The sequence below is a fragment of the Ylistrum balloti genome, unplaced genomic scaffold (assembly GCF_031769215.1).
Source record: "Ylistrum balloti isolate Yb309-2 unplaced genomic scaffold, AGI_CSIRO_Ybal_v1 Utg370716, whole genome shotgun sequence".
Classification (NCBI taxonomy): domain Eukaryota; kingdom Metazoa; phylum Mollusca; class Bivalvia; order Pectinida; family Pectinidae; genus Ylistrum; species Ylistrum balloti.
The window spans coordinates 1-23100 of NW_026782427.1; the positions used below are offsets into that span (position 1 = coordinate 1).

Sequence of the window (23100 nt, forward strand, 5' to 3'; positions counted from 1 at the left end):
TTAAGGGTGTGTAAAAGTCGTTACCTGTTGTATATGATAGCGGCAGTAATTTCTCCTTTGCGTTTGAGGCGGTAACAGACCGTTGTGAATTTTACATATATTTTTTATTCGTGCTGCAGTTGTATTATTCCATATTCGGAATATTATAAACATGTGTCCTCCAGGATTGAACTCACGGAATATAATGGATATATACACATTCTCAAATTTGGAATATTCAGCTGATATTATAAAGGATTGAACTTCACGGAATATAATGGATATATATACACACTTTCAAAAATAATCATGTATGTTTATATATCAATAATTAATTTTCTTAAAGTGTAATAAAGGTCTTTTTTCGACCGAGGGCATGTGCAAAATCCTGTAAACATTTTTTTTTTATAAATATCCAATGTACGATTTTGTGTTTATATAAAAATAATGTTATTAAATATGTATATTTTGTGCTTGATATTGGAGTATATTTTGATGTTATAAATGAACTTAAAAAAAGGGGGACAGATTGAAAGAAAATAACAATAATACCCCCACTTTATGGTGTTTGCTGGACGGTGTACGTATGATTGTCTGTCACTTAGTCTGCATTCTACCAACCGAAGCGGTGGCTGTTACTGACGTCAGACTATTATCCGAACCCCTTTCAATGCTAAGCTTTCTTGTCTTCTATTCTTTTTATCAATATTATGAAAATATAAGAAACGCAAGAAATTCAGTTTAAAAATTTATTTCCTCCTTTTTATGATTATCAACTCAATAAACGCAAGGAGGGGTACATTCATGAGGTGTTAACCAAATACATATACATTGCTCAAAATCACTCAGTCTATTAATGCAGAATCTGATTCGGATTGCAGTCTGAACACAGCATCATTCCTTCCTGATTTTGATGGTCACCCCTCATCACACAAAGTTCTGTGTTATCGAGAATGTCTCCAGTGAAATCTGACATTACTGACATGGTGAGTTTCAAGCGTTCCCATTGTTCAAAGGTTAAAGCGACGCCAGCACGCGTGGCTTTCAGTTCGCTTTTGTCGAGGTCTGGCATAAACCACCGGCGAATGTTCACTCTTCAGTGACACGTAATTGTTACGTCCCAAGTGAATCATTACGTCTGCGTGCTCACCACCATTATATTTCTTTATTGCCTCGTCAACATCTTTGTAGTACCAAGATGACAGCTTAATCCAGTGATTAGGATCAAGAGCGCTTGCTTTTTTTGTTGGATATAATTTTCCTCTTTCACTGGTGTCATACATTCTTATGTGAATAAGAGTTTTTCCACAGAATTTGTTGGCAACTACAAAGCAGTCGTTGCCTATGTCCAGTTTACAATAATCATCATTTTGCTGTTTCGTGCCAAGATCTGATTTCTCTTGTTTTGAACGTTAGTACAATGTCTGGTGTTTTTTCTTAGATTTCTTGCTATCGAAATGTTTTGTCGTTTCGGGTTTCTCTCTAACAAAATGCTCTGGTGATTGCGTTTCTTCATCTTTGCCAAACACTGGGGGCTGTGTTTCTTCAACTTTGTCGATCACCAAGGTAGCACATTGACTATCGCACTGTGTTTCCATGTCCTATATACTTTCTGTACGTAGCTCTCAAGCTGTCATGGTTTGTAGTGTTCAGATGTAGACTGACTGAAAGTCTGGCTTATATACCCACTCTTATATCTCCCGACTCCATAAATGGATGACCCCATATCTGGAATGACCTAATATCTGGATGACCCCATAAATATGACCCCATATCTTGAATGACCCCATATCTGGAATGACCCCATACATATATATATGCTGCTTTCGGCATTGTCTATTTCCTTGAATGTCTGTATGATGGCAAATATATTCGAATGAGCGTGTTTCACCTTCTTTAGTTTCCCGTGCCAGGCTTCTAGGTTGTTTGTTGTTCGTGGTCCATCTGTTTGGAAGTGATTCCACAACCTTCCACCCACTGCTCTGTAACAGTCTGTGAAAGGTGTTGTGTTCTGTGGTACTTCAGCGTCTTCTAGATCTTCTAGTGTCTGTAACCATACGTCTTCTATGCAGTCCATGGGTACCAGTGGTAGAACAGCTGCACGGCGGATAAAGGGTCCTAACATCTTCTTTGTCCCGGTATAGAGTTTGCAGTCCAGTTGTCTGTGCTTTTTTCCATACACACTGGGTGAAATGAAAAAAAAACAGCCTTCCTGGGAATGTCTGGCGAATGGCGTTGTGTACTGCTACTTCAAAGTCGGCGAATGCATGGGTTGGGGCGAAAGGCAGGTACAGTTGAGTCATGTGTTCCTCGAGTGTAGATTCTTTGACTCTTTCCTGGTAGTAGCGCAAATACGACTGGCGTCATCCTTCCATCAATAACCACATGGATGCTGTAGATCTGATGAAACAAGCTCGGGCACGTGTAAAATGTTCCATCACAGTAGAATGTGTCGGCAGTTGAGAGATATCCTAGGTTCTCTGCAGTGGCGAAGACTATAATTCGGTTCTGCTGGTCTCCGTCGTCAAAAAGAAGAAATCTGTCTCCGGTTGATGTTTCTGTCCACTTCCCTTCCAGTCTGATGTCAGAAACAGTCTTTGGTAGCGCTGGGGTTTCCTTTCGGCGGGCTCTGTAGAGTGTCGACTTGGCTGTATTGAAGGTAGGCAGTCGCTGTACCACCGCTTTGCAGTCTTCATCCCATTCTTCATCTCGGAGCTTGCGGAGTTCTTCGTATATTGCTGGTATGGGTCTGACTTCTTCAAGACATCTCTTGGTGATGCTGTGTCTGATCTGCTGTGCTACAACTTCTGCATGATCTGCTGGATGGTTGTGTTCCTGTCTTCCAAAAGCAACTGGTATGTTGTTAAGGGTAGAGAGGGATCCTCGACAATCGGCAACAGTACACCTCCAAAAAGATTTTTCACCATTTCTGTGTAGGATTCTGTAGATGAAACCATTATAGGCTAAATGCTGGCCCCCTTTCTTGTTAATTACGAACTTCAAATTCAGCTGTGCGGTTGCCATGTTACTTGATATGAATGTAAAGTATGATGCAGTCGCTGTATTTATAGAGTGCAGTTGACTTGGAGTGTTCAGTGTGACAAGTATTCAGGTTATCAGCTTGGACTTCTCATCATCAGTTATAATCTGTGCTACAGTAGTTAAAACAACTAAATATAACAATAGATGGTGTGAAAGTATGAATATAAAGTATGATGCAGTCGCTGTATTTATACAGAGTGCATTTGGCTTGTAGTGTTCAGTGTGATAAGTAATAATGTTTTTTTTCTATTGTTAAACAATATAATTTTCAAATAATTCTTTTTTTATTGAACAATATAAATTTCAAATTCTTTTTTCTCCTTAAATTTAGATAATATAGCATTCAAAAAAATCTTTTTTCCTAACATTTCAATTTAATTCTCAATTCAAAATCTGTGAAAATATCCCCATTTTATACAAAACAAAGTTCGATGTCAATAGCTTGGTTTATTACTGAACGAAATCTACATTATATACTATGGCAAATTTTAGGGGCTACTCTGTATTGTCCTATTATACGCTAACATCAAAATGAGCCTGTTAGTAATGCACTCTCTGAAGGCCCATGCTAGTTGATAAAACCTGAGGATAGCCTTGCAGGTGAACTGTGAAAGAAGTTATAAACTAGTTTATAACTCAAATAACTGAAAATCAGCCCAAAGTATGAATTGGGGGTAAAAATTCAACTCGCCTTGAATTGATCAGGCCAAATCGATTGAAAGCAAGATGATAATCATCATGGTTGAAAGAGAGCCCTAATGTAACGTGTGAAGCAATTTGACGTCCAGCGGCCTAGAGTTTGAATCATGTGATCTTCAACTGCTGCTGCTGAAGTAGCTGCCCCTATGCGAAAGGAATGGCCATTATACCTAGAACTATAAATACCTATGCGATTAAGAATATGCCTGAGGTACGATAAAAAACGATCAAGTGTAAGGACCCCATTGTTATCCACAAACAAGGGAGAGGAAGGGGACGCCCCCTGGGTGCGTCGCAAATGTAAAAAACGTTGCATACTAGTGACAGGACAGATATGTAATAATTTATTTTTAAAAATAGAAATCTGAACACCATGACGAAAAGGGTCTGTTTTTGACACTTTTAAACACAATGAATACAATGATAAATCTGATGCCAAAACAATATCTTCAATGCAGATAACATCGTGAACATCACATTGAGATCGTACAGTAAATTCTCCACATCGTAGAAAACCAAAAAATGCCATTTGACATGCACACAAAAGTAACAGATCTACATCATCCGAGAACACCCCAGATGTCAACAAACAACATATGCGGTTCAAGATGTCATATGTAATAGGCAATCGTTTATTTTGTATGCTGCCTCCCTGATTTTGTTTCATACCGCGAAGAATACATGCAAGTCTGCCAGTATTTAAAAAAGGATTGGCCTGGCCAGCCCTAAGGTAATGAAATCTTATTCCTGCCAAATAAATTTTAATAGTCAAAAATTTTAGGGCCAAGCTATGGTGGCAATGTGAGACAAATAAACAAGTCCTCAGACAAGGGTGGAAGATGTCCTGCTGTTGATAGAACGCCACACATGGTGAGGAATCGAAGGAGGAGCTGAATAGCCGCATTATATGTAGATGCTGTCCGCGGACTAATCGACAAGTCCCAAAGTCGGTTGACTTCAACCAACTGGTCATCAGAAGGCTGGACTGTGGAGGGCACGGAGTAGGGGCCCAGTCTGCATGTGGAGCTAATCGGCGAAACTTTTCCATCTGGAAACGAGAGAGAGCGTCTGCTATATTATTGTCAATTCCAGGAATATGTTGGGCATGCACTGTAAAATTGTTCATCGCCGAACAAAAAGTCAATCTCCTCATTAAGTTCATAATCAGCTGAACTTTAGAACGTCCTTTATTAAGGATCTCCACAGTGGACATGTTGTCACAGTGAAATAAAATTCTCTTGCGAGACCATTCTTCACCCCATAACACACAAGCTACCACAATGGGATACAATTCTAAAAAGGCCATAGATAGCTTATCCTTGCCCCCTACTAATTCAGGAGGAAATTTTCCTTGAAACCATTTATTTCCAAAAATATGAAGTTTATTAAATCAGCACAGCTAATGCAGAACAGAAGAATAAAGTGGAAAGTTCACCAGATCACAGCATCGAAAAACGTGTCGTTGTGACACAGCTCGCTGAACCGCATGGTTCACTGTCACGATTACGATAACCACAATCAACAGTCAAACATAGCGATACAAGGTTATCGGCAAAAGTCAAACAATAACATCATTATACCTGGTTCCTTGGAATGTTCCTGCACTGTATCCAGACGGTCATTTCCCAGCCTTCCTTGGAAATAGAATAAAACACATCCATATACCGAGACATGTGCGTCGTCAACCCTGTAGAGCGACCTTCACCTTCGATGTATAGGGTTCTTCTAATCTCTGTGCTGAGACCGGTCACGCAAATGCGGAATGTGGGAATTTGCAAGGAGAAGTTACATCCCTTGGCTCTAGCAGAGACATCACATGGGCGCCAATGTAAAATAGTGTGTAGAAGAAGGACGCAGATCGACGCTTCATATTTTTATTCCATTTAATTAAAAAAAAACCTACAAAGACAATACACAAAGAATTAAGCAGATATCACAGATATTACTAATCCTTACATGATGTACATGAAGTGCTCAGTGAATACATATTTCATGTTATCACGCTAAAACTATTAAAAAAAACCAAGAATAATAATCTGTCTTTACAATGAATACTTTTATCATCATAAATATTTATCTTAGAATAGAAAATGCTTATACATTGTTACTATAATATATATATATCATATTCATAATTGACTACAATCAGTAAAATACACATGTACCTACTCCGACTATGGGTCGGGGGTTTCACAGAAGAACTTCTGTACAAAGACTTCTTAATTTACGTACATGGATTATCTGTAAAAGATACATACCAACACATACAGATCATGTATGAACAAGATTTGCAGACAATATGAACGTTTTGGTCAATACTAATATGATTCTAATAACTTTATAATCTTTACCAATAATTTCAATCCTTATCGCTAATTCCAATTAAGACATACTTTTTCCAAAATTCACAATAATAAATAATAATTCAAAATAACCAAATAACTAAATGTTGTACATACCATATATATGATCTTCAGGAAGACTTCACAGAATAGTAAAAATTAGGAAGAACCGGACTGTGTGTAAGACGTCTGCGCAGTTCCTCTACAAATGTCTCTCTAAAACTGCGCCAAAAGCTAACAAAGACACTGACCACTATAGCAAAACGAGGTAACACCTATATATAGAACCATAGAATAAGTAAACAGGTTAGACAAGTGACAGGTACGAACATACACGTATACAGGTACACAGCCTAGCGACCATACGCAGCGCACATACACACGCAAACAGCACAATAAACGCGGCGTAACATTAAATTTAATTTAAAAGCAAGACAAATTATAAAACATTATTTGCACTTTGTTACACACAGGTGACCCCAAGCAATATAGGGTAAAATTCTAAAATAGAGATATGCAAATTTTTGCATGTTTGTGGGAACACCTCATATAACCAACTATGTTTGAAATTGCTCCATAGCCACTCGTAGAGGAGGCATTTGTATATAACTGTAATGTGTAGTTGGACAAAAACTTTTCCTCTATGAAAATTGTACGACCATTGTATGTTTCGAGAAAGTGTAGCCAAACTTTCAGATCTGCCTTTGCTTCTAGTGTTGATCTAATGTGATGATGCGCTTGAAGAACACCTATAGTTAAATTGATCAGACGCCTGAGAAAAGGTCGACCCGGCATAATGACAGAGCAAGCAAATTTAAGAAGACCTACCAATGACTAGATCTTTGAGCGTACACTTAGACTTTCCTAATAGAGTATGGATAGCCGTTGCAGCTTTCTCTACTTTATCTGTTGGCAATGAAGCCGTAGATGTAACACTATACAGCATTATACCTACAAATCCCAATATGAATAGGAACTCCCGCTGAGCTACACACCAAAATTAATTGTTGTAAAGCAGCCGTAGCCTCTTCCTGTGTTTCAGCCGCAAACACAAAATCATCTAAAATGTGGATGACATTTCTACAACCTAACTTAGTGACCGCTATCCATTCTAAAGCGATACTAAAAGCCTAAAAAAATCTGCAAGACATGGAGCAACCCATTGGTAAACAGGTATCATAATAATACTGGTTAGCGAAGGAAAATCCCAGTAAATTGTGGTCAAGGGGATGTACTGGTATAATTCGAAATGCAGACTTGATGTCTGTTTTTGCCATAAAGCAACCTGTCCCACATTGTTTCACTTTTGATATAGCATCTTCAATGCCTGCATAATGTACCTCAGAAGCCTCGGGAGGAGTATCACTGTTAACGGAAGAACCATGGCGAGAGTAAGATAGATGATGAATAAGACGAAAATCTCCTGGGATTTCTTTGGTACCAAGCGAAGGGGAGATAATTTGAAATATGTTAGAGGTGGAGTGGGAAATGGACACAATACACGACCCAGTTTAACCTCCTTATCAATTTTACTCTGAAAAACACAAGGGTTTGACAGAGCCGACTGTAAATTAGGGCTGCTCTGAGGACCCTGTGACCCTTGAAACTCTAACCGGAAACCTGTAGTAAAACCCTGAATAAGGTAATAAAGGAACTTGGGGTTATAACCTTCTAGGTAGTCTTTGAGTTTGTCTACATTAATTGGGTTTGTGACAGAAGAGGTGGCATTATGATAGAGCCTGATCTAAGGAAGATTGGGGGTGTTTTAATCCACACTTTCCACAAATGTGCGAGTACTTGCACCCTCAGCAGTGGTTGCCTTTGTTATAGCGAAAGCAGGTACCGGCATGGGAACGAAAATTATTGGTTGTAGCCGATTGAAATGACATAGCATTACCAGAATTTCTGTGATGAAAAGAAGGGGTCCTTAATCTGGATGAAGTCATGGCTGTGCAGTATAACTCGAGCTCTAAAGAACCCCAAGCCATGTCCATGGCTTATTGTTTAAGGCGGCGGAAACTAGTATCATAGCTGTACCAGTCTCCTCCTGCCTTCGCAATATTTCGGACAACATGCTGATATGTAGCAAGACCCTCAGTGCATTCAGGGTATTTCTGTCGATAGACAGATGAAAAAATGCTAAATGCATCAGTCCATCTTGCAATTGTCAGAAATTTCTTATGATGTGCCCGAGTCAAGCCAACACTGCCACTGTGATCTAATTGTAAAGTATATTTCAAATTAGTTTGGTCATGGTCATCCAAGATTTGTGACAAATCAACAAACTCACCATCCCATATATTTTGTTTTAATTCAGGAGACACCTTCTGGTGAAGGGGCCTACAAGACACTTGTGGTGGCTTGGCTGCAGGCAAGTCATTTACATCAAAATTTGCAACTAAAATTACTAAAAGTATTGGCACCTGTCTCAAGAGGATGTGCTGACAACACTAGCCTCCCGCGCTTCAGAAGTTGCACTGACCGCAGCAGCAGCTGGGAGAGTTACCAAATCAGGCCTTTGTGCAGGAGTTTTATGTATTTCCTTCATGACTGCAGCTGTCACAGTCTTGGTGATAAGGCCCAAAGTGTCTGGTGCTAGACCCAGGTTATCTGTGGATCCAGGAACCAAGCTGGAGGGAGTGGGCTGAGTCTGCGGCTGAAGTGTGGCAGTGTTGTCCAAGGACGCCTCAGCTGCCTTATGCTTTCTGCCTTTATTTCTGGTTGGCTTTGGTCCCATTGCTGATAGCTAAATAGTAAAGAAATTAAAGATATGAATAAAGTGTCCAAAAATTACACCATGGAACCAACAGAATTGAATGTTATAAGATATTGATATAAGTTGATGCATGTAAGGTGTTCAGTAAATTCCTAGGAATGTGAAAACAATGATATAGAGCATGTGATATGAAAGAAAATGGTGGAGGGCAGGGGATCGAATCATCTTAAGTCATATGAAAGCTCAAAGTGGTATAAATAAATCAGGGCTAACCAAATACTCAACACGGAGTTGGGTATAGGAATGTGTCCCTCAAAACCAGTTAACACTGGGCTGTTCAATGTCATGATGTCAAATGAATGATTACAACCTTTGTGCCCCTACAAGGTACCAAGTACCTGTAGTGCAGGTAAAATAATCATATAAAATCATCAGGGCTCAAAAATTACCCAAACCTGGGTAATAACATCCCTCAAAACCAGTTAACACTGGGCTGTTCATACATATATCTGATGTCAAATGTATACAGCAAATGAAAATTACATAAAACATGTACATAGAGATATGACATACACTAGTACTGAGCTCGGTGTACAAATTTTGTGCCAAATCAAACCAAAATAACCTCAAGTATCAGCCACAAGCCAACTGAAATTTAAGTATTAAGTATTATACCAATACCATATCAAAGAGAGCTACACTAGTAGTAAAGTACATTCAAACACAGATGTGAAGCTGTATATGAAGATATTTAGTGGAAATGGGTGTCACGTGATGCCAAAGGTAATTTTTTTAAGGCGATGCCCTGGCATTAATTGTGCGAAAGGAAATATGGTAGCAAGGCTGAGACAAAAATGATTCACAATGTAGGCTTCAGCTGCATATAATGATGAACTCTACTAGCATGTGATATATAAATACAATATAACTTAACCAAGAAGGTTAACATCTTAATATCAGTGTTATAAAAACATTTGAACTCGAATAAGAATAAGAAAGCAGATATTTGGTATACCTACCATGTCTATATGCCATACATTTGGAACATGTGTAGACCCATTGAGTATAAGTAAGACGTGGATTCTTTTCAATCTTCTTTTATTCGACACAAGTAAAGTCTGTCATGGTTTGTGAGAGATGGTGTTCCTTCGTCCAGCGCCCCCTGGCCTTCTCTACCTAACACCAATATCTGTCGTCTATTTATCCCTACTGCCGAAATGACCGTTGATCCAACCCCACTTAATTTAAGTATCTGAATCATGAATTCTCGCTGATGTTGGCTAATTATTGCTGACCAACATAATTCGTAAATCAATACATACTAACATTACATAGGGATAGGTACATAGATAATACATAGATAGACATAGATACACGTGATGAAATCTTCCTGGTCAGTTTGTAAGTTAATCCTACTTCACCTACTTAGAGCTTAAATGTCTTGTCACTACAGAATAAATCGTATTAACTAAAGATACACATTAGGCCTACATGTTTCACCAAGGATCCCCGTATCTCAGAATCCATAGGATACGAACCGAAATGTTTGAGACTTAAGACGGATGCTGTGCCAACTATTTTTGATTTTTCTTCAACCCCGAAAACACCTCGTCCTGTTAATACGACGCAAGTAGCCGATTCGCCTTTCCTTTGGGAAACTCCAAACAGAAAACGGTCTATGAGTCAAGTTATACAGAAAAGACGCAGATTGGAGGTAGATACATCAATTAATTCAATAGCCTTCTTAATTTTCACAAATTATATCTCATCATCAGTCCTTTTCCAGGTAACTGTGGGTAGCTTTGTAATAGCTTTTCCTTTTAGACTCGGATTTGATTTATTTCTAAGACAAACCATCATTCGTATACATCAGACTTCACATGTAATTACATTTGATTTGTAACAAATCCCTGTGCTTCAACGCCTGCGGCCTAATCCATAAAACTTGTGAAAATATAATTACTGTAGTGTAATGTATATTTATGAAATATCTACATAAACAGTAAATCATGGCCCAATTTTCACCAAAACTTGAAATATTAATCCTCATTGAAAACTTACATAAGTTCATTAAGGAAAATCTTAATTATAAGGAAGCTATGTCTTCCTTCGGGAGTTCAGATTTCCATGATTAGTAAAGGAGGAATAGGATTCATGAAACTAGGCCAAGCTCTAACAATGTACAGTACATGTATATGGTTATTCTATACTGTCCTGAAAATAAGTTCATTTTATTTTAGGTTTTATCCGAGATAACAGAACTACATCAAGGAAATGAAGCTGAAAATGTGGAAAACCTGCATATGGATGTTTGTACCAATTTGTATAGATCGGACCAATGCCATATTGAGACTCAGACCGATTCAAGCACAACTGCTGATAAATGTGTTGGGTCAGATGAACCAATGAATAATTATTCCGTGGGTTGTCAGACTTCTTACAATGTAGTTGTAAGTATAACCATTACTATATATTACCAGCTAGAGCATCCTTCATCAAATTATATTTTATGCATTAAAGCATAATATAAATTCCTCAGGCCTATTCACTTCAGAAAAAAAAACAATATTATATTGAGACTTTGTTTCATGGACATTGCATTTTATAAATTTAATCAGTAGTATAATCAGTACTGGAACTATATGGTCATACACATTAATGTAATTAATTATTAGATTAAATTTACTATAGTGAGAATGAGTGTAAAATTCAGTCATAACATTTTCATATGTGTGGTATAAATAATACCATTAAGAAGTTTTGCCGTGATGATACATCTTAACTCTCATCTACAAAACAACACATTATCTAAATATATATATATATATGTTGTAGCGACGGAGACATGTTGGCCTTCAGGTAACATCAAACTTGAAACCAAGAACTACATCCTGTGCAGTACAGGCAACATGCAGAATGGAAACCTCATCGACACAATGCAACCGTTACAGAAAAAAGTCTGATGAGTCATCAGCAAAATGTGTAGATAGGATAGATGATGATGATGAAGAGGATGATTCTATACTACATGATCCAGACTGGGTACCGATGTATGAGAATGTTGAAGATGAGGATATACCTACTGAGGGAGGAACTGGTCTGGATGATGAGGAAACAGAACCTGACAAAGCTCGGAAATATGTCGTGTTTGAAAAATGTTTGTTGGAGTTGTTAGACTTTTGTCAGGGTTGCCATTGTACAAGTTTACATCATGAAAGAACAATGATTGGCACATGTGTATGTATAACTTCCAAATGTATGTGTGGCTTTGTGCGCCGTTGGACCAGCCAACCTTTTTCCAAGTCAATGCCTTGGGGGAACATTATAACTGCTGGTGCAATATTTTTCAGTGGCAGTAGTCCTGTTAAAACTTTGAACTTTATGTGACATGCCGGTATTTTGGGACTTAGTCTCACATCATATAATATTCTACAGAGAACATATATTGTGCCCTCCACATTGTCATGCTGGCAGTTTCATCAGTCTGTTTATCTCACAGACATCAAAATCAGTGGTCATGCTCTAAAACTTGGAGGAGATGCCAGATGTTCATCACCAGGCCATACAGCAAAATATGGAAGCTATACAGTGATGGATGTACAGACTTCAAGGGTTGTAGATATACAGCTAGTCCAGGTAATAAGATTGAAAGCATAGAAGTAAATTATAATTCCTGATCAGTAAGCTTTTATTAAAACAGGTTTTTCAAAAACTGAAATCAATGTCTATGATTGAATAAAACAAAATGCAAAATACACACAGAATTTATCAAAATGCAGTGAGATGAGATAGTATCAATAACTAGTGTAATCTGCTAGGCCAAATGCATATATATGTATATATATGCAAGTTTTAATAATATAATTTATAAATGTAAGTAATGATTTGGATTCAGTGACAGTGACTAAACTCATGCATTAAAGTGGTTTCTACATAAACCGACTAGATTCCTAAGACAAACGTACATTCCATATCATAGTAATTGCCCACCATATTATATACATATTTGTATCATTTATTTCAGTCTAATGAAGTGAAGAATTCATATAATATGGAGTTGGAAGGTCTGAAACGCTGTTTGAAGTTTCTTCAAGAAGAAGGTGTGGATGTTTCGGATCTGGTGACAGACAGACACAGTCAAGTGAAGAAGTTTATGAAGACAGAACGACCTGATATCAACCACTGGTTCGATGTATGGCATGTAGCAAAGGGTAAGTTGAATAATATTTTATATTGATGTTACATTTATTATAACACACACACACACACACACCGGGAATAAAGTTAGGGGGGTATATTGAAATCACTCTGTCTGACTGTCCATGCCATCTGGCCGGAATATTGTTTAAAGTAGATCTAGACAACCGATCAACCAATTTTTTCTGAAACCTTGCATAATCTATCCTTATGATATGAAGTTGTGCAAGTTCGTTTTTCTAAAAAAATCGTTAACATTTTGTTCAAGATCAATATACACAGGTTTTGTGAAATAACATCTTACCTTGACAACTCCTCTTAGACCAGTGATCAGATATCAATGAAACTTAACAGTAATGCTAGCAATAGTTTGTAGATGTGCATGCACCTTCCTTTTCTTGAAATTTTGGTTACTTTTTGGTTTAATTTTTTGTCGAAATTCACATGGGATGACGGTGCAGGGGTATTAGTTATCCTTTGGATGAAAGTTAGTTACTGAAGCATATCTACACATCATTTGTTTGCAACAAATTAACAATGGAAAAATACCATATAAAATTATATGGTCCACCTGCTCAATTAGTCAATAGAGTGGTTTTCTTCGGGTACTCTATTAATAAAACCTTCCACATGTTAAAAGATTAAGTTGAAATAATTTGTTTCATATAATTATTGTGAAATTAATGAAGTTTAAATTTACGCTTTATGTACATGTGTAACAATAAATAAAACAAGTAATTTTATTTCCAGGAGTATACAAGAAGTTAGAAGCTCTAGGAAAAACCAAGAAGTATGCTCTAGTTGGACAGTGGGCTCGTTCCATCAGCAATCATGTATATTGGTGTGCTGCCAGTAGTCATGGAGATGGGGAATTAGTCCGCCAAAAGTGGAAAAGCATCACAAACCACATCGCTGATGTCCATGATGGCCACGGAGACAGATTTCCAAACTGCCTACATGATGACATTGAAAGGAATTGGTTCAAGCCAGGTATGAATTAAGTTGATCTTTGTTTACAGGGGTGTAAGTTGAGCAAAAACACTTTAAGATGAAGAGTATCTGATTTTTTTTCTTTTATTTTTTAGGCCCCCCCCCCTTTCAAAGCAGAGGGGGTATATTACTTTGCACTTGCCAGTCTGTCAATCTGTCTGTAGGTAGACCACCTTTGTCTGATCAATATCTAATATATAATTCCTTGATTGTTATGATATTTCACATGTAGCATGGTTATGGGAAGTAGATGACCCCTATTGATTTTCATGTAAAAAGGTCAAATGCCATTGGGTGCAATCCAACCTATAAAATTAGTGTTATGGATGGGTGTTTGGTTTATACATGTTATGCAAACATATCTTGTTTTCTTCAATTTTGTTTGTCCAGGCAAAATCATCAGTTCTATTTAGCTTAGATTAATTTGTAGAAAAAAATATTAAATGATGTGTTTTTCAGGTAGCAAGGCTTTACAAGAAGTGGAAAAGATTGTTTGCAGTAAACTACTGTTGCAAGACGTTGGTAAACTGTCACCAGCAGAACAAACGTCCAGTCTTGAGTCTTTCCACAATATTGTGAACTTTTTTGCACCGAAGTCAACCCACTACTTTTACAACCAGATGAAAGCAAGGTAAGCATGCACAGGATAAAATGGCATTATCAACAAAAAAAAAAAACTCACGTCAAGTACAATCTATGTATGCATGGTTATGTGGCCCTTTATATCGACCACCTCACTTATACTGTCCCCTCTCCGTCAGTTTATGAATCACCTGATGAAAAAGTTTGATAAGCTAATGTGTCCACTAAAAACTGGTCCCTTATGATATTTGCATGAAACAGCAGCCAAGCTGGCCTGGCATGCATTAATGTCAATACCATATGACTTTACTTTTAGAATAGATGAATCTGCCGGGTATTTTATATAAAGATAACCTTTACTTATATACATGTAAATAATTATATGTTGTTAACTTTTGTTTGGTTTTTGTTGACAAAATATTCTGATTCATGTAATTAAGTTTTGAAAAAAATTATTTTACTATTAAAGCATCAATGATTTATCATTGATGCTTTTATAGTAAAATTTTTTAGTAAACTGTGGCATCATCCTTCTATCTTGTTTGTCACACAGGTGATCCAACTAGAATAACTAGCAGCCAACATTGGTGCTTGATAAGAGGTTTAACTGTATTGACTAATACCATATATAGCTGATGAATCAACATGATCTAAGACTTTCATTTTTCCTCACAGACTGTGCCTTGCAGCCCTACACTTTAATGCCAACTCATCACGACCTCAGGCAGTTGGAAACTTTGTCCTTTCCAAAAAGCAGAAAAGGAGATGCAGTGGCGAAAGAAATTTTTTTATCATTCACAAACAACAATATAAATCTGTTAAGAACAGCATTTCGGAAGTTGTTATTGACATTTTTGTTACTTTATTATGATACAAGAGATTCCACTAATATCATTCCAGTTAATATCACATTTCCATTTAATTTCACATTGTTCTCTGACAAATATGTAATAAGAAATTTAAGAAGTTGAATTTATATTCCCTGTCTTTACAGACAACATTGAAGAGCTCATGGAAGAAGTTGTCATGGGAAGACAAATGTTTAGCAGTTATGGGCAGGCACAGCGTGCATTAGCTCAGGAAATGGAACGCCCACCACCTATCTCTATATACATGGAAAACTTGACAGGGAAAATGTGATTTCAAGTCAGTGTAGAAGATTCAATTCATATATCAGAGTCGAGGGTAGCGGAATCCTGTGAAACTTTCGGATGGAAATGCCCTACGAATTGCAGCTACAGCACAAGCAGGAATGACTTTCCTGTTTTTCTTGCCAAGGCGTTTCCATGTCCATCGTATAAATCGTCTGTATGCAACAAGTCGATACATCCTGTAATTGAGCAATATAAATTGTGGTTAATCAGTGTGACTTTGTAGACTGCATTCTCAAATATAATGACACAGACAAAATTCATTTATCTTATGATTGAAAACATGAAATTTGCATAAAAGGACAGTTGTCTATATACAATTTATTTATTCTTTTCAACTCTTTTAGTGAATACCACCAAAATAATGCAATGAGTCCCAAAATTTGCATGAGTACAGAACTTGCATGTAGATTTATCACTGAAAGAATATGACATAAGACTATATTATAGAAACTATATCACCATTTGTATGTTTTATAGATAAAATATATCAGTTTTTAATAGATCTATTAAGTGAGACAATATTACAACTACGTAGTTGGAAAGTTGATGTAAATACAAACCTATGTATGTTTTGTGACTGTCCTTCATCCCCATGTTCATCGGCATATTCATAAAACGATGTCTCTAAAACATGGATATTCAGGCAGTTTGCAATGAATCCCTCATGATGAGTAATACATTCTATGTCTTCCAATTTCTCCTGTAGAATATTCATGTCTCTGCAACATTGTCGCTCTTCTTCTGTGGGCATGGGTGTACACAAATTACATGAACATCTATTGAAAAAATATATATAATTGTGCATGACATGGCATAGATTGATTTTACAGTATTTTTTATATTTATTTCTACTATATTTGCTTATTTATGCGCTTCAAAATAAATGCACTATTAGAGAAAATGTCTGTTTCAAATTTCAGGTTGTCACATTTGCTTATGACAACTAAAGATAATGTGCGTATGTGTGGGGGGAGGGGGTGGGGGTGGGTGTTTGAATGGTATAAATTTTAAACAGCTTGTGTCCATGTTTTTTATTCTTAACTTATTTTGATAGAATGTGTAATTTATGCATGAAACTAGTCAAATTAAAAATAATACACACAGACATCATGGAAATAATTGCGAGAAAATATCAATTACGTTATTTCTAATTTTCTCTGTACTTTGTAACATTGATTAATAGTGTTGTGCTGATTATTAATTTTACATTGGTAATCAACAGATAAAATATCTGATTTAATCAATCGCTTGTAAAATCCCACAGTCGATTGTTGGATTGAAGTTGTTGATTCACAAGTGTTTGTCATTATTCAACCATCCAAACTCAGACATTGTTTTCCGAGTACAAACCAAGTATTAATGGATTGATAACTAAACTGAATTGTGTCATTAAAGTCAGCACCATGTATTGAATCATTTCTCATGGCAAAATTCTTTAAAACAATTTATCAATCGGAATAGTTCATCCAATAGACAGTTGTGAATTGCCCAGTTGATTACCAACACTATTGATTACTGAATTAATGAGGTGTCATATCTTATGGCTATTATGCTGTGGAACATTTGTGTAAGAGTGGTTTGTATGTGTAACTAAATAATGCAAATGGAATGCATGAATTATGTGTAATAATATAGAATGTAAATATGGAAGATGAATACATTTCGTGATGAACAATTTTAACAATATATAATAATATTTATAGAATGTGATAAACAGTTTTAACAAGACAGTGAAAAGTGAGACTTTCACGAAGTTTCAGTAATATTCAAATGTTTTTATTCACGATAATTTAAGTTCAAAACTTGTTGATATTGGAAATAAACATTTCATGTCTACAAATAAACTGCTTGTACTATACTCAGTACATCAACTGAAGAGGCATTGTGGTTTTGTTTTTAATTTTATATTGCAAGTAAATCAGATTCAAGTTGGATCAGGTCTGTTGGTGTAAAACATTTCCATTTGAAAATGCATGACCGAAATGTCGAAAAACGATTCATATGATCTTTGATCCAGCCAGTAATCGTGACTGACCAGTAGGCCCTAGTCGTGATTGTGTGCACAAAACGGGACATCTTTGTTTAAAATAAGCAATAAAAATCAATGTTTTATGCCTTATTTTACTATCTTGATTTCTGTGTGTAAAATAGGTATTTCATTCACGACTACTGGTCGGGTCCCAAGGGTAGACCTAGGCCTGTAGGCCTACGAGTTTAAAGACGGATCACCGTGATGGATAAAACATATCTTCAAATAAGAAAATGTGATGACACAGTTTATCGACATTGAAGCATATATATCTTCAAATCTAAATTTGATAACTTAAATCGGTTGTGACCTGTATTCAGGAAAATTACAACAAAAACTAACCATTCCGTACTGCCATCATGATCAGGACTAGCATTTTCAAGGCTAGAGTCACTACTGTCGTCGCTATGATCTGACGAATCCGAGTCATCTTGATCGTTGTCTTGTTTCCGTTGTGGTTCGTACATATATGGCTCGATGTTTAAACAAAATGACACTTCTGGAATATCCTCAAAATCACTCAAATCAGGCGAATCCATACCGTTCGTCTATACAACAACTACAATGGCGGAACTGGCTTGGTCTTCTATGACGTCACCGGTTTTCCGGTTTCAGGAACGATAACTCATGCAAAATTTCCCGTAACCTCGACACACTTTGGTACTATTTTTTATTAATTTCTCGTATTTTACATAATTTAAAAATAAATATATATGCTGATATTTTTTTTTAATACTTGAAGAATGCAAAACGGCAGGAACAGTACTATTTCAATTTTCTATGTTTGTCACCTTTAACTCCATGATGTCGTATTAGAGCGCGGTACACCATCGAATCGTTTCTGGTACTCCCATTCGCGTACCAGAATATTTTCCGGCCAGAATGTTGGATCTGTAGCTTTCCCGAAGTCACATTCACGAACATTAAGTCTGGCTGTATATGTGGGCTCATCACCTCCCCAGTATTTAATTATTTTCATGTAGGTCACCTTGACACCTCTTTCAGCGGCAAAGCTAACTATGGAGCTGATCACCTCCTCCTCTTCAGCATTGGCTGTGATTCTAGACATAACGAGTTGCCTGTTGCGCTGTTTGCGTTTTACGCCACGAAACTGATATGAGGACGTCCGTGAGTCATCACTGTTCTCGCGCTCGCCGAGTTGCTGTTTAGTATTGTAACCGTGGAAAGTTACGTTCCGTCCTCGTTGATTTGTACCAGGTTTCACGTCGTCACCTACTGTGACAGAGAGCACGCTAGAATCGCTAGCACCTTGCGCAATCTCTGCGTAGCTAGCGTGATGCGATGTAACAGACTGGAGAACAGCAGGTCCTTGTGACATAATATTTGATGATTTCTCATTCAGTACTTGCGGTACTTTGATTCTAGATTCAGACTGATCTGGGCATTGTAGCGTATTTTGTTTCGTCAAATCCATGGACAACCCCTTGTGTTCTATTTGTACTCGCAAATCCTGTATGATATTTTCTAATGATTTTATTTCTTTGTCTTTTCGCTCATTTATAGCGCGGACATCATGTATTTCAGATTTCAGATCCCGAATATCTTCACGAAGATCCTTAGTGATATATTCTATCCCCGAAATCATTTCATTTCTCATGTTGACAATTAATATAAACAAATCAGCAACTGTTTGGTCGTTAAACTTGTTGTTACTATCAGAAATGGGCCCATGAGTAGTATGTGGCTGACCAGTACCGTTGTCTTCACGCACGATTGATTCCGTTCTATACACTTGTTTTGGTGAAGTGTCACAGGATAGTACTGATACGTCGGGATTTTCACACTGCGAGTTGTTTTCCACATCGAGTTTGTCTTTCGTTTTCGTCACCATATATTTAATGTCATTGCTTCCATTGCCACCGTCGATATAGTGGTATAATGAAAATATATCATCCAGGTATTTCTCAATCGCAGACGTATGTCCACCGTTAGTACGCTTAATAAGTGACCCACGGGGCGTATCCGAACTTGTCTCTATTACCAGATCATAGAGTGATTGCCGGACGTTCGCTAGTTCATCAACACTGCTTTTGTAAATCGATCACAATCTTTTCTTGAATTTGACTTTGTCACACGATCCGACAGTTTCTCTTATATGATTGAACATACATATACACATATGGTTATATACACTCGCAAAGGCATCCATGTTGCTCACTGTGAATTCGACCAAATCTTCTTTGATAATATGATTCACAAGGTGAAAACTTACTTTGAACAAAACTTGTTAAGTGCTTTGATCTCTGAAATACAAGATGACACACTGTAAAGCTCAACCAGGAAAATGAACTCTATATATAGATTGTCTAATGATCTTTTTGACAAACAAGTAATGCTGTAAAAACTTTATGAAAAATGTTACTGATAGTCATTTGGGAACCAGAGATTGACACATCCTGGTAATTAAATATACAAATCAGTGAAAGGGACATTCCTGCATTCGGACATCAAAAAACATGAAAGCTTTAGATTAACTTGTGAGTGAAATTGCTGTAATAATGTAAAGATAATAACTTTTACAACTGTGGAAAAATACTAATTTTCCTTTAAGTTTCATTTTTACAACCTAAATCATTTCAAACAAAGGAGTGCCTCTTTAACATTTTCCTGACATAACTAAGGACTGCTTTTGTTTTACAGTAATTATCAGCAAGTTAACTGCACATAATGATCACACATGACCACTACTTTACAAGTTGGTTGTCCAAACTACACAGTGCTGCACTAACTAAAATAACATCATCAATTACATTTTTCAGTTTCAGACTTAAGACCCCTTGAAGTAGACTGAAGTTTTTTAAACGTCCTATTGCCCTCTCAACGTGAATTCTTGCATGAGCAATCCTCCTAGTTTTTGTTGTTGCTTTACTGCAGAGTTGTCTTCCCATGGCAAATGGTGGCATATTTAGAGTAGCACCTCTTAAGGCAAGCTCTCCTAGGATAAGGAAACCCCGATCAGCCATAATGTCATCACCATATTCTATCTTTTCCAGAAAGCCACTTTGCAGAACTATGTTTTTATCTGATATGCTACCTGTAAAAGCCCCAGATACAAAACTGAATGATCCTGTGGGGGTTATTCCCATTAACACTTTTAAGGTATTGTGATGTTTGTATGCGGACCTGGTTATCTGTTGAGAGGAAGGCATACTGGGTTTCTGTATGAAAAACTCTGTGCAATCTATAACGCACCTTATGTGAGTAAACCACTTGAAACACTTTGGCAACTTCCTTCCACACTGTTCCCTAGATGGCCAACACACTAAAAACCTTAGCTCACGGGACATGAGACACATCCATGTAAAAAATATCCGGCTAACAGAACTTGCTGATATACCAAACATCTGTCCCAGTGTGGTGTTGTCATACCCTCTTCTTAGTCACAGAAGTGCCAAAAGGAATTCCTCCCATAATGATAGAGACCTTGGTCTTCCAACATTTGATACCTTAAATTAGAAAAAAGAAATTATTGTGTGCTGCAGCTGATTAGTTAGCTGTGTGCATTTATTATTTTTGTTATAAAAGCTGTAATTGTAGTCTTAAAAATAATCCTTAATTTCAGTAATACTAATTTCCATTGTAAAAAAATTATCCTTAAAATTTTAATTACATTTGTGGGTAGATGTACACTGTTTTCATTAATTTACCTCAACTTTGTCCTTATTTGTTTCTGCTCCACACCAATAGGTCATGTTTTTAGCTTTATTTTTTAGCCATCCAAACACCAGTGAGAGCAATGCGATTGACAACCCTGAAAGAGCAATAAACAAAACTCAACATAATCCCAGTAAAAAGTTAATTATGTCTCCCCTTTGAATGAAGGGAGACGTATTGTATATTCCTACAGGTAATGTACTTATTATTCTCTTCAGAAACATAAAAAAGAATATTTGAATCTTTAATTAATAATGCACTGTGCAACTTTAACTAAAACCAACCTGTGTAAAATTTGCATGAGGAGTCATCTTTAGTTACATTAGTTACTGTCAGGTGTCGACGTATTAGGCCTTCATTTTGAAGCTGCTGATCGTCATAGTTCCTTAAGCAGTTGATAGTAAGATCTGAGTGCCAAAATTTCTGGTCTCCACACCATCTGTTTGTGTACCTCTCTCTCCTGGACCTCCGGGTTGAATAGTGTAGGCATGGTCACCTGTAGCAAAGGAATACTTATTATGGCGAAGACACATGATCAAATTGTTGATATTTTACAGAAGATTTCTTAGTAGTGCAGTTTTGTCGGGTGTTCCCTATATCGTTACAAAAATGTCGCTTATGTAATTCAGAAATGCAAATCAACTATTGCTGGGCCTGAGGAGTTGACTTCCTTTCTTGTACTACTGTAGTACAATGCCCTCCTAGGTCCGTTGACCAACCCATACATAAGGATACTAAACACATTGTATTTGCCATAATAGTATAAATAGGAGACTGGAATTTACAATAGTGTCTTACAATACCCATACATTGGTTCATTTCTTCGGAGGTTAAGATCATAAACTGAGTCTTGGCTTCGTTAACAGCCAATGCATCTGCTTCTAATTTGTAATATGCCAAAAGATAGGGTAAAGGAAGACTATGTACCTTATAAACAGTAAACTTACTCATTACGTCTAATAGGGGTATAGATATAACCACAACAAGACTCATTTCCCATAAGTGTTGTACATGTCACTGTCTTGTAAAATGTCCAAAGGTCAGTGTCAGGGTCAAAAGGGATTCGTATTCCTGATTCAAGTTTACTCTCTATTTCTAGCAACATAGCTTTAAGGTCAGGGGGTGAAATAACAGAAGGACTAAGATGTCCTAACGATAACATGTTGACTTGTAATTTCAAATGGTTCAAGTAATCTCTAGCTAATGCTACTAGCTCCTTAGCTTCACTGATTGCTCTGTCTAACTTGGTATAAGTACTCAAGTAAGTGTCAATCTCACTTATCGATTCAGTCAAATTCTGCCCAAGAGATCTAAGCTTTTCTAGATTATCAATTATATCGTTTATATTCTTTCTGTTGTTACTTATTTGACCTTGGGCGGTGTGCAGAATACTTAGGCTTTCTCTAACGGCATGTTGCAAATTAACTTGATTATTTCTTAAAGCCTTAACATTAGTTTTTATGGTTCCTATATCATCTTCATCAAGTGTCCCGAACAAAAATGATAACGCCTTTCCCACAATTGGGACAAGTGCTCTCTTCGACCTACCTTGATGTAAGGATTGTATGTTGAAAAGCTCGGTCTGTAAGAATTCTTGAGTTTTTTTTTTAGATTAGATACTTCATGTTGGAGCACCACTAAGTTATTTCTGAGTCCCGAATTTGTAAGTGGATACCAAACAATGGGTTCTGACAA

General features: G+C 36.9%; 1 protein-coding gene and 4 pseudogenes across 1 annotated transcript; 2 read left to right on the forward strand and 3 right to left on the reverse strand.

Annotated features, from left to right (window-relative positions):
• Positions 1–832: 832 nt before the first annotated feature.
• LOC132557751 (uncharacterized) lies at positions 833–2104 on the reverse strand (annotated as a pseudogene).
• A 1653-nt stretch (positions 2105–3757) lies between these two features.
• LOC132557752 (uncharacterized) lies at positions 3758–7911 on the reverse strand (annotated as a pseudogene).
• Positions 7912–9133: 1222 nt separating this feature from the next.
• On the forward strand, positions 9134–12165 carry LOC132557753 (uncharacterized). The gene is made up of 4 exons (XM_060222281.1): positions 9134–9187; positions 10253–10492; positions 11019–11228; positions 11614–12165. Exons 1-4 carry the CDS (start codon positions 9134–9136, stop codon positions 12163–12165), a joined length of 1056 nt encoding a protein of 351 aa, XP_060078264.1.
• A 29-nt stretch (positions 12166–12194) lies between these two features.
• Positions 12195–15687, forward strand: LOC132557754 (uncharacterized; annotated as a pseudogene).
• A 33-nt stretch (positions 15688–15720) lies between these two features.
• LOC132557755 (P2X purinoceptor 7-like) lies at positions 15721–18502 on the reverse strand (annotated as a pseudogene).
• Positions 18503–23100: the final 4598 nt, after the last annotated feature.